General features: G+C 54.1%; 1 protein-coding gene across 1 annotated transcript; it reads right to left on the bottom strand.

Moving 5' to 3' along the window:
• Positions 1–1,535: 1,535 nt before the first annotated feature.
• Adora2a (adenosine A2a receptor) lies at positions 1,536–10,279 on the bottom strand. Its single transcript, XM_055598893.1, has 2 exons — positions 9,881–10,279; positions 1,536–3,352 (listed from the first exon to the last, which is right to left on the bottom strand). The coding sequence occupies exons 1-2, from the start codon at positions 10,201–10,203 to the stop codon at positions 2,434–2,436; spliced, it is 1,242 nt and encodes a 413-aa protein (XP_055454868.1). The 5' UTR covers positions 10,204–10,279; the 3' UTR covers positions 1,536–2,433.
• Positions 10,280–11,958: the final 1,679 nt, after the last annotated feature.

Below are 11,958 nucleotides of genomic sequence, written 5' to 3'. Positions count from 1 at the left end.
TTTCTGATCTCCTAACCCGATAGCTCAGAAAAAGGCTAGGGCAGTGAGGCTCATCCTTTCCTGCTTTGTGGTTCTTTCTGGTCTTCTCCTACCAGCCGGGACCAATGGACGACTGGCGGCACCCCTGTCCTCTGCCTCCTCGCACACAGCCTAGGTTATTGTTCTGTCTTCAGCCAGCACCGACCTAAGGGGGGAGAAGCTGGTGTAGACTAGGGCACACTCACTCTGTTCACATTGGCAATTCTTGGCCTCGTTGTTCCCAAGATGTTTACATGACTAACAATGGCGGGGGAACCACCCGGGCAGGCCACTTGGGCTTCAGGGCTGCTGAGAAGTGTCCTAGATGGTTCCTCTCTGCAGTCAGCTAAAAGAAGCTCTGACGGGTAGGATGGTCAAGGACTACAGCAACTTGCATCTGAAGAGTGTAATGGAAGGGTCAGATGAACCAACTAACCTACCTATTTTTCTTTCTTTCTCTTTCCTTTCTCCCCCCGCCTCCCCCTCCCCCCCACTGCTTCTCTGTGTAGCCCTGGCCGTCTTGGAACTCACTCTGTAGACCAGGCTGGCCTCAAAAGCAGAGATCCACCTGCCTCTGCCTCCTGAGCGCTGGGACCAAAGGTGTGTGCCACTTGAAGTAATGATTTGCTTTGGCTGAGAGAGTTCATCACCAGAATGAAATTTGAGAAAGCACAAACGCTGTAGCTGAGCAGACCTGGGGGATTCTTTTTAGATTCACATCTGCCACTTAGCTGTGCACCCGGGGCAGGAACTTAACCTCTCTGAGCTCATTGATCACAGGTAAAACAGGGGTGTGCTGACAACATCTGTGGAATTCTAACACGACTTCCCACAACCTGAGAAATAGCAGACTGGCCCTCAGGGCCCTGTCAGAGCCGGCCATGGCTCCCTGCCCATCCCAGGTTGTCATCGCCATCCAGCACAGGGAGGTAACCGCGCCTCCTCAGGCAGGGGCTCTGAGGCCCAGACTGGAGTGAGGGACGGCGTCTCAGAGGCTTCTTTGTTGGAAGAAAGGGAAGGCAGCTTGGTCTTAGTCAAGATGTCTTGGGGACCTGTGTAGCCCCTTGGCTAAGGAGTGGGGCAGGGAGGGATGGCCAGAGCTCTGAGAAGACTTCCAGACAGCTTTTCCTCGTAGGAAGTAAGGAAGGAACCAAGGGAGAAGACCCCAGGTCCTCTAACTTCCGGTGCTTAGGACAGGAGGGGGTCAATGACACTGAACAGCCTCCCTCCTGCTATGGCGCCCCCCCCCCACAGGACCCACACCAACCCACTCCACCCATAGGCATGTGGATTCTGGATTCTGGGCAGCCTGGCCCCTGGAAGAACAAGAGGAGCCTGGAAACTCCCCACAATTGGCAATGTAGCTTCTGTCTGTCTGTCCATCCATCCATTCATCCATCCATCCATCCATCCATCCATCCATCCATCCATCCATCCATCATCAGCATAGGCCCATGCGTGAGTGTCAGACCTGACGATGGAATCAAGAGAAGAACTCAGACATCATTCTCAGCGGACAGATTTAAAACACAGTGTGGCTCATTTTATTTCATCTTGGGGGGGAAAAAACCACAAACAAATAAACAAACAAAATAGTCCCTTCCTCCAGAAGGAATGGCAGTAGGCAGGGCCACTCACGGGGCAGCTCTGGGTACCCAGGCTCGGGTCCGAGGCTCGACAGCGCTAATCTCCCTCCTGGGACCCGAGCCCACGCTCTGGCACCCTTCCCTTCACAGTTCCTGTCTGCCAGCCCAGCCTGGCTGCCCCGAGAAGGCCCTGTGACTAAGGGCATGCCTGCTTCCGGCAGCAAAAGAGGACTGCCTGCGACTCCTCGGGATAACAGCAGGATCGACAACAGACCCAAGCAGCCGGGAGGGAAGTCAATAAAATAGAAAGGGTTTCCTCACATTTTTAATCTTGTGGAAAAAAAAAAAAGAAAGAAATAGGCAAGTGCCACTTGTAGGCCAGCAGCTCCCTGAGCCCTAGACGGTCTGGGGAGGGTAGTGTACTATGGAAGGAGGACTGAAGCAGCCATGCCCTAGCATCAGGTCAGTCCTATAAGCCACAGCTGCTTGACTGAGCCGAGATGGCTTCTATTTATTTATTTATTTATTTATTTATTTTGATGCTTCTGGAGTAGGGGACCTGGGCCCTGCCTCTGAAGATGCTGCTGCTGCTGCTGCTGCTGCTGCTGCTGCTGCTGCTGCTGCAACCCTGACCCAACCCAGGGCCCTGCAGCACGAAGCCTCTGCTTCTTCCACCCCGGGCCTTTCTTACTGGGCTTCATGCTGCTCCAGCGTGATGCTCCCCTCTTCTTGGTTCAGAGCGAGAACACAACAGGTTTCCCGGCATGGTCTTTCTTTTCTTCTTAGTGAGATTGGTCCAGCCAACCGAAAAGATAGAGGTTTCTTTCCCTCAGGAAGGGGCAAACTCAGAGGACCATGAGGATGGCCCTACTCTGCCCTGGGCGAGATGGTCCCCTAGGCCAGGGTGCTCTTGGCCTCCTTCCTGGTGCTCTTGGCTAAGAAGCTCCGCATCCCCAGGAGACCTCTGGGCACTCCCTCCGCTCACCAGCCCCAGGCTGTAGCCATTGGGCCGCCGTCCAGAATGGGAGGCACTGCCGTTAGCCCACACCCCCAGGGGGTGGCCATTGAGGCGGAGGCTGACATGCTCCCCCTCCGTACTGTGGGATGCAGAGGCCCAGGCACCGGAGCTCCCTGCCTTGAAGGGTTCCTGCCGCCTCAGGACGTGGGTTCGGATGATCTTCCGGAAGGTCTGGCGGAACTCGCGGATCCTGTAGGCATAGATGAAGGGGTTGACGACAGAGTTGCTGTGGGAGAGAATGATGGCCAGGTACATGAGCCATGGGGGGGCGTGCTGGCACGCGGGGCAGAAGAAGGTGAAGCAGTTGATGATGTGCAGAGGTAACCAGCAGAGGGCAAAGAGCCCCACGATGATGGCCAGGGACTTGGCCGCGTGGACCTCCTTCTGAAGCGTGGACCGAGTCCGCTCTCCGGGCAGAGGCTGGCTCTCCATCTGCTTCAGCTGCCTCCGGGCTGCCAGAAAAATCCGCAAGTAGATGGCCAGCATGAGCAGCAGGGGCAGCAGCACGAAAGCAAAGAAGTTGTAGTAGACCATGTAATTCATGGGCACCACGTCCTCAAACAGGCAGGTCACCTGGCCCTCGCCACAGGTCTGCGTGTAGTTCTTGCCTTCCTGAAGCTGACTGCAGTTGTTCCAGCCCAGCATGGGAGTCAGACCGATGGCAAATGACAGCACCCAGCAAATCGCAATGATGCCCTTTGCCCTGGTACCCGTCACCAAGCCATTGTACCTGGGGGAGAGAGGACTGGTATTAGAAGCCTGAGGCACCAGAATCTGGCAGGGCCAAGAGCCAAGAAGCCCACAGAAGACCAGGTGGTCCCTGTGTGCTGGCTGCAGGGTCTTGGACTAAGCACTAACTCCTCCTAGTCTAGGTGGTAGACTCTTCTCACAGCTGCAGGAAGATAACCGGAAGCAGACATCCGGGGTGTGGATGCCATCGCACAAACATTCGGACGTTATTACTCTTAGGTGTGGTCTTGGGATTTAATGTAAGTCTGGTTTGAGAGAAACAGGTGATCATAAGGGAGACAAGGGCCTCTTCCGTGCTGGTTAATCTTGGTTCCTACTCTAGCATGCTTTCCTTTAGAGCGGGAACAGAACCAGCCAGGTCAGACCCGTAGATGGTGTGAGCCACTTATGCTCCACGCCTTTTCTTCCCCATTTGACTTGGATCCCCACGGTCCTCAAGAAGAGGCTGCCCAGGGCATGGGGGAGGAGTGGAAGTCCCAAACCAAATGAAATGTCATCTCCCCTCCAAACCCACCCACAATCCTCTGGGTGGAAACGAGGCAATTATGTATTGACATTTTCCTGGCAATCTAAATAATCAACAGGTACCGAAGGGGGCATGAAAGAAGACAGTAATCTGCCTGAGGGCCTGGCGAAAATATTCCTGTGCTGATTGCCAGTCTTGGGAGGGGAACTGGGGGGCTTGATTTGTAGCCTCAGCGCCACTGGAAATACATCATCGCTTTAGTAAAGTTTTTTTTTTTTTTTTTTTTTTTTTTTAAGTCTTCATGACTAAAAAAGGCTGGTGGGGGGGCTTTGGTAATGTCTAAGGGATGGACTTATGCTGAATGGTTTCAATTCTGGCAAAACAAGACTTCCCTCCCAGTGGAAGCTTTCACTCTTCACGTTCAGGCTAGACATCTTGGAGAAGTTTTCTACCTCCTCTGAGGGCTGGGGGTTTCACTTGCGTCTATGTCCACATTGCCAGCTGTGGGCAGGTAGGTAACAAGGAAAACATACACACTTGCTGATTCCAGACTCAAAGCAGCTACAGCAGCTACAGAGAGGCTATGACCCGTGGGTGGCAGGCACAGGAGCTACTGATAGCAGACATGGGGCAGGAGGCTGGGAATGTGTTTACCCTGTCCTCGTTGTGATGCAGCCTGTATGCACAGTCAGAGAACTAACCACACGTGTGAGGATCTAAGATGAAGCTTCATCATAAGAGGAAGGAGGAAGGAGGGAAAGAAGGAAGGAAGGAAGGAAGAAAAGAAGGAAGGAAGGGAGGGGAAGGAAGGAAAAAAGGAAGGGAGAAATAAAATGTATACCCAGTATTGCTAGAGTTCAAAAAGAGCTGGATAGTTGATTTTTTTTTTTTTGAGGAAAAAAACAAAACCAAAACAAAACAAAAAACCCCTCCCATTTTAGGTGCTGTCGCTTATGAAAGAAATAAAGGAAAAAACCCTAGTAGTTTCTGACCACTTAGCTAATCTGTCCCTCTGTTTCAGAGCTGGGGAAACTGAAACTGAGACCCAGGGAGAGGCGGGGACTTGCTGTGAACCTCTTGAGGCCCAGGGACAGCTCAAACCCAGGTGAATTTGTCATAGTCAATTACAATCTCTTCCCCGGATGGTGCTAAGGATCCAGGCCCTTGCATATGACGGGCAAGCGCTCTACCCCCAAGCTATAACTCTAGCCTGGACAACTCAAAATGCAAACGGAAACTCTCAGGCATGTTCTCAGGGGCTCCCTGGGCCCATGAGCGGGGCCTTGGTCACCAACCACGGGACCTCTGCAGGAGGGCCACCGACTTCCTGTCTCTACTAAGCACCAGAAAGCAAGAGCTGCATGTCTCTTTGGAGGCTCAAACATGGAGTCCTAGCGTCCCCAGCTATCTAACACTACATGCTGACGCTGGGCCGGGCAGCCCTCAACAGTGCCTTATAGGATCTTCACGGGAAGAGGGGAAGCTACCTTAGTGTTTGCACCATCCATCCCGGGGACAAACGTACCCTTCCTGGGTCCTAGTCCTGGTACGTTACTGTAAACACAGAGTGCTAGGTCACTTTACCTCTTTGGGCCTCCATTTCCTCATTTATGAAACGAAACTAAGAACTCTAGGCATGTCACCACTGCGTATAAGGGCACGATGCTGAATTTAGTGGTGGGGAACCCCGGGGAGCCACGCTGGGGTTCAGGGCGGGTCAGTGCTACTCAGCTGCTGTTCAGAGAAATGAGCCTCCCGGGATACTGAGGAGCTTCTAGGGGTGGTGAAAGGTCTCCCACCTTGGTGGCCTTTCAAACTGCTTTCAGAATGGGCCTTCTGCCCCTGTCCAGGGAGTTAGAGAGGTCTTGTAGTCTTGGAGAAGTAAGTAAGTAAGTAAGTAAGTAAGTAAGTAAGTTTCTGAGTTACCAAGTTGGTGCTGGAGACATCTCAGGCCCGAGAGCTTCTGGGAATACACCATGGAAATCCCTGGTTTGCTCACTTTTCTTTTACAGAATGGAAACCCATAAGGGGGAAATCTCCCACTGCACTCTGGGAAGAAAGCCCCTTTGGGGACAGAACCTAATACATAAGATGTGCTTTCCTAAGTTGGCAAGGTACTGAGGAACTTGGGGACAATGTTTAAGCACATGCAAGTATTTTGTAAACACATACATATACCAAATAGAAGCACATGCTTCATATTTCCAGCACTTGGAAACAGAGGCAGGAGAATCAAGAAATGAAGGTCATAGAACAGAAGCCTGAGGTCTAGGACAACATCAGGACCCAAGTAGAATCACGGACAAACCGCAGCTATCCCAAGGGCCCAGCCTGGCCTGTATCTAATACAGTCTTGTTCTGGCCTCCAGATAAATAGTCTGTGCAGCTAGAAGGCTGCTCAGGCTGCCTAGCGTGACATGGAGCCATTCTGGGGAGCCTCAGAGATACAGGGTGAGGCTGCCAGAGTCTCCAGCAGTGCCTGTTCTCAAGTGGCCTCCGAATCCCTGTATCCAAGCTTGTAGAGGTTGCCTTTCCCCGAGAATCCTGATCACCCACACTGCTCACCTATGGTTCCAGAACATGCCCGCAAATCCAGGTGGAGTTTTCACGTACATTTGCAACACTAAGGAGAAGGCCCGTCTTTCTGAGTCATCTTAATGACCTAAGAATTCAAGAGCAGCTGACCCAAAGGAGAAACTCAAACTCCTTCCACACGGGCGGAGGCTAACCTAAACCAGCTTCACACCATACCTGCCACTCCCCAGCCAGGCTACCTCTCTCCGGCCCAGAGGAGGGGCCGTGCCCACGTGCTCAGCCACTCCTTCCTTGGGACACCTGTCTGGGTTTCGTCCTCCTGACACCTGACCTCCTGCCCCCACTTCACACTCTCACGACCGCGAGCACCCTGCAACACCAGTATAGCAAGGTTCCTTCCAGAGCGTAGCGCCTCCCAGCATCCCTGTGGGGGGAAGACTGGAACTCAGGGCTTCATGAAGCAACTGGTGTTCTACCACTGAGCCATCCCTCTAGTCCAGCAGGGGCTTATGGCCAAATTGCCAAACTGGAAAGCTTCCCCCCCGCCCCCTTGCTTCCTTTCCTTTTTGTAGTGCTAGGCATGCAGGCCAAGACCTTAGGCATGCTGTATAGACACTCCACCACTGTGCAATGCCTGGCCCTCACGCCCTTTCGGAAAGCAGAGAGATGTATTTTCTAGGACTTTAGGTCTCGCAACAACTGATTTCCTGTATGTATGATTTCCTTCTGGCCTGTTCCTTAGGAATGGGAGCACCAGAGGCCAGTGTGAGACTTGGAGACAGTGGGGTGAAAGATCCCTAGGGAAGGACCTGGCCACTTTTCATCCCTTGCAGACAGAGCAGCAGCGTTGCCTTTGACCCATTTTTCTTTATTACCAATGAGACCTTGCCTCACTTTAACAGGGCCCCTACACTCAGGAAGGAGGAGACTGATTATTCCAAAGCTGAAAATTCTTTAAAACAACAAAAGAATTCCTGGTCATGGTCCGAGCCTAGGACTACGCTTCCATCAAAGACTAGAGCCTGTGGACCTTGCTGACAGCACAGGAAATACCCTAGAAGAAGCTGAATTCCTAGCTGTAAAGGGAAGAAAATGAGAGTCCAAGCTAGAAAGCGACCCCAGAGCCAGCCAAGAGCTTCCAGCCCTCTCCAGATTCCCCTCATGCTCGGTCTTCTGGTCCTCTGGTCCCCTCCAGATCCCCCTCATGCCTGGTCCCTTGGTGTCCTCCATCTCCCCTTCATGCCTGACTTGTTCTCAGGAGCTCTCATACAGACACCTCCACATTCTCAGTAACCGGAAACTTGAGGGGACAGGAAAGTGAAGGAGCTCAAAAGCCAGGAATGCAGTCAAGGGCTCCGGAGTCCATCCAGACTGGGAGACACAGATGTCCTTTCCTGGCTCCAGTCTCCCACAAGGGTCATGACATCTGCTCTGGCTGAAAGGCTGGACCAGGATGATCAAAGGACATCCCGTACACACGCCCCATGGCAGCTGTAAAACTGCCCACAGGCAAGACGGGCACTCTCGGTGGGCAGACCTATTGGCTCCTTGAAGAGACTAGCCTGTGCTTGCCGAAGTGCTCAGAGCTCAAATGGCTAAGTAGAACTGAGGTCAGGAGGTACTGAGGGTCAGGCATTGCAACTACATTGGGGATATAGTGAGCCTCCAGCTCACAAAAAGAGCAGAGCCCTTCCCCGCTACCCTGCCCAGCTTCGTCATTCGGACACGCTTACTGAACCCACAGACTTCCGTGTGCTCCCCTTGTCACCCATGAGGAAACAGGCCGTAGGGCAGCCAGCTTTCTACAGACACACAACTCATTCCGTACCATCTGGGGGACTCAGTCTCTTGATTCTGAGAAAACAGAGATAGGGAGAGGCCGAGGAGAGGAAAGCAAGATGGAGTCCTTAAATCAAGAATGAGATCTTGATTTAAAGGTCTTGAATCAAGAATCCTGATCTTCCCTGCTCAGAGTTGGAAGAAAGGGGTTGTTAGGCTCCCTTTTCTCCTTAGTGACCCGCTGCTGCACAGGCTGAGGCTGTCTCCTGAGGTAGATGCCACTGACCGCTGGGGACCCACATGCGGACTCCCCCGGGCCTCTGTGTTCTGATCTGCCATTGCAGGAACCTGGACCTTGGTGTACTTCAGAAGCGTGGGGTGGAAGCAATGGGACAAGCTGTCCCCACACTCAACCTTTAACCCCGTCTCTTCTTAGAGCTGGCCAGAGTCCCTCCCTCCTGTTTGTTATTTTGTTTGATTATTTTTCTTTTCTTTGAACAGGGATCTTAGTGCAGACTCCTGGCTGGCCGGGAGCTCACCATCCGCAAGCTCTAGCTTTTGTCGAGTTCTGGGATATAAGCATGTGCTTGCTACCTACTATGCCTGGCTCAGGCCCCTTTGGCAACACAAGGCTCAGGCTCCATCCCTTTGGGTGGTTTCTTGTGGGTGTTTGCTTTCTCCCTTAGGGCTCAGATGATGGCAACTGCTGTGTGAGGTACCTTCCGGGAGACTGAGCCACTCAAGGCAGAGCAGTCCTCAAAGACTGATGTCACAGTGATGGGGGCTACGTTTCTCCCCGGGGTCTGCTATCGGCGCCTTGGATGGCTGTGAGAGAGCTAGCCTCCTTCTCAGAGCCTCCTTTTTCTATCCAGAAAATGAGAGGAAGGAAATGACCTTCAAAGGCTCTCTTGCATCTGACCCTCAAGTTCACGGCTCATGGAGCCTGGTCCTTCTCATTGCTAGGTGCCCTCCGCCCACAGTAGACAGCTGCTGATACTTCCTCTGTGGGCGGGAACTCCGACTGAGGAGAAAAACTCACTATGGGGACCATCCATTCCAGTCCTCCCCACCCTGGTTACGGAATCCTTCCTCCAGGCCTGCAGCGACTCTGGCCACAGGACCTAGCTCTGGTAGAAAGACACAGAGATGGCGCCCCTGGGAGAGTAACACGTCTGGGTTACCTACAGGGTGGCTGGGTAGAGGCCTCCGGGAAGACCTTTTTTACACAATGCTTGGTTGTAGCCACGTCACAAGAGTCACAAAAACCAAAAAAAAAAAAATTGTTGCACGGCCCCAGCCACTAATGCAGGCAGAGTCCCCTCAGACTCAGGCACAGCATCATTTGCATAGACATTCAAATGACTCACTGTGGCATTTGGCCAAGTCACTTCCCCTCTCTGGGTCACTCTCCTAATGTACCCCCTGGGGAAAGGCTGGCTGTGGCAGAGGCAGGCTCCTCGCTGAGGTTCTGTGGTTTGCCGTGGCTCCCCACCCACCTCGGATCACACCCAGATGTACGAAAAAACAGCTCACGCAGCAGCAGCCTACAGCAGCAGAGCCGACTACCCTCATCTGCAAGCAGCCGGGCACAGCTGCCCACAGACAGCTTCAGCATGTGACCTGGGCTGTACCCCGTCCTTACAGGGGTAAGGCCTGGGCAGCTCTGCAAAGATTCAGACCGAGTCCCCGGTCCCTCAGCCCTGTGCACAGACGGAAGCCCAGGCTCACCGGAGTGGAATGCGGATGGCAATGTAGCGGTCAATGGCGATAGCCAGGAGGCTGAAGATGGAGCTCTGCGTGAGGACCAGGACGAAGCAGGCGAAGAAGAGGCAGCCGTGGCAGGCGGCGCAGAAGCCGGTGCTGATGGTGATGGCGAAGGGGATGGCCAGCACGCCCACGGCGATGTCAGCCGCCGCCAGCGATACCACGAAGAAGTTGGTGACGTTCTGCAGGTTGCTGTTGATCCACACGGCCCAGCACACAAGCACGTTGCCCATGATGGCCAGCACGGCGATGGCCAGCTCCACCGTGATGTACACTGAGGAGCCCATGGCGGGAGCAGCCACGCTCGGGCGGGCTCAGCAAGGATGCGGGCCTGGGCCAGCTCCCGGTCCATAGCTGCAGCCCGGCCGTCCGCCCACCCAAGCCCCGCAGCCCTTTCCTCACAAGAGCCACGAGTGTCCCCAGACGGGGCTCCCCAGAGGCCTTTTCACAGATGGCTCGGCGTCTCCTGAGAGCATGGCTCCTCCAGGGGGACCTGGCCTGTCTCTGAGGCTCAGCTTGAGGGTTCCGAGGTACCTGCAAACAGAGAGAGAGAGAGAGAGCCGGTGAGCAGCTGAACCACTCTGGCCACGGCTGGGTCCGAATTGGTTGTGGGCCAGGTGACTGCCAGAGAATGACTACTGGCTTGCTCCAGTCGGAACACAGGCCCAAGGAGCTCACTGGGTCCAGAGAAGTCCCAGCAGCATCTTCATCCGACCCTTCCCTGTTCTCTTCAGGACAGGCTCGGGAGGGGCCGCAGACAGACAGAACCAGGACCCCCACTGACCTGTCTCACTACCCGAGCTGCGTTCTCCTCACGCCAGGCAGTGCAGTGCCTCCCTCTCAGCTCACACTATCGGCTGAGGATTTGTTTGTTTGTTCTGTTTTAATCTATGGGAGCAGGTCAAGGCAAACAATAATTATGTTGGTTCCCCTTATGGAGCTTTTCAAACCTTCTATGGCAGCCTTGCCAGCCTTCTGGGTCCCAATACTCACTACAAGCCCCGTGAGACCCTCCCTCCCCGAAGGCTCCTTCCCCACTGGGCTTTCCCAATCCCACTGAGCCAGCCTCCCAGCCCACTTTTCTCCATCCCTTCAGGGAATTATCATTCCCACCTGAGGAACACTCCTGTCCCTAAGGTCACCTCAGACACTCCTGGAGTCCCCTTCTGGAAGGATCTGGGAGCCTTCTGGTCCTATCCTCCAGTCCCAGCAGGGAAGCACTCTTACCCTCCCACCCTCCCAGGAGGCGAGAGCAGGGTCCCAGCCAAACCCACCGAGCCAAGAGCTCCTGCCAGTAGGCTGCACAGCCGGTAAGGCTGTGCCCTGATTGCTTCCCTTCTCTGAGGGATCCGCCTCCGCTTCCTGCCCACGCCTCTCCCCACCTGTCTCTCTGCCTAGCTGATGGAAGGAACGCTGCTTTAGAAAAACTGGGGCTCAGGGAGGATTCACTGGAGGACTGCAGGCACGAACGCTTTCCTCAGCCAGGCGCGGTGCCATACAGCTGAAATCTCAGCATCCAGGGAGGCAGAGGCAGGAGGGTTTCTATGAGTTCGAGGCCAGCCTGGTCTACAAAGCGAGTCTAGAACAGACAAGGCTACACAGAGAATCTCTGTCTCGAAGGGGTGGGGGAAAGAATGCTTTTTTTTTCTGAGCCTCAAGTCTCTCCACTCTGACTATAGCACCATTGGGCCAGATGATACCAAGGGCTCATTTCAGTGCTTATCCACAATCCCAAGAGAAGGAAATAACAGATGTGGAAAGGCTACCCCAGGGTCCCCTCGGATCATAGGAAGGGCTGGGACCCCTGGAAAGCGGAATTCTTGCTCTCCCCATAGCAGGCCCCAGCTGCACCCAAACTCCCACTCTCCCTGAGCTTGCAAAACTCTCCATGTCAGCAAGACTCTCCCAACAGCTCATTACTCCCCAAGCAAGAACCAAAGGATTCCCCCAGTCCATCCTCTTCAGCCCTGGACCATCCTCTTCATGGAACCCCAGGTGTGCCCACCGGAAACAAGAAGCTGAAGGCTGCCTTTCAGCCCCTG

This window comes from Psammomys obesus, unplaced genomic scaffold (assembly GCF_907164565.1).
Source record: "Psammomys obesus unplaced genomic scaffold, mPsaObe1.curated_primary_1811, whole genome shotgun sequence".
Classification (NCBI taxonomy): domain Eukaryota; kingdom Metazoa; phylum Chordata; class Mammalia; order Rodentia; family Muridae; genus Psammomys; species Psammomys obesus.
This window is presented reverse-complemented; position numbering and strand designations above follow the sequence as displayed.

What these genes read in the sequence shown, in the direction of transcription:
- Adora2a (XM_055598893.1), bottom strand. Translation starts at nt 10,203, where the DNA reads ATGGGCTCCTCAGTGTACATCACGGTGGAGCTGGCCATCGCCGTGCTG. An exon ending in GCCATCCGCATTCCACTCCG is followed by an intron (nt 3,353 to 9,880) that starts GTGAGCCTGGGC and finishes TCTCTCCCCCAG; the next exon opens with GTACAATGGCTTGGTGACGG.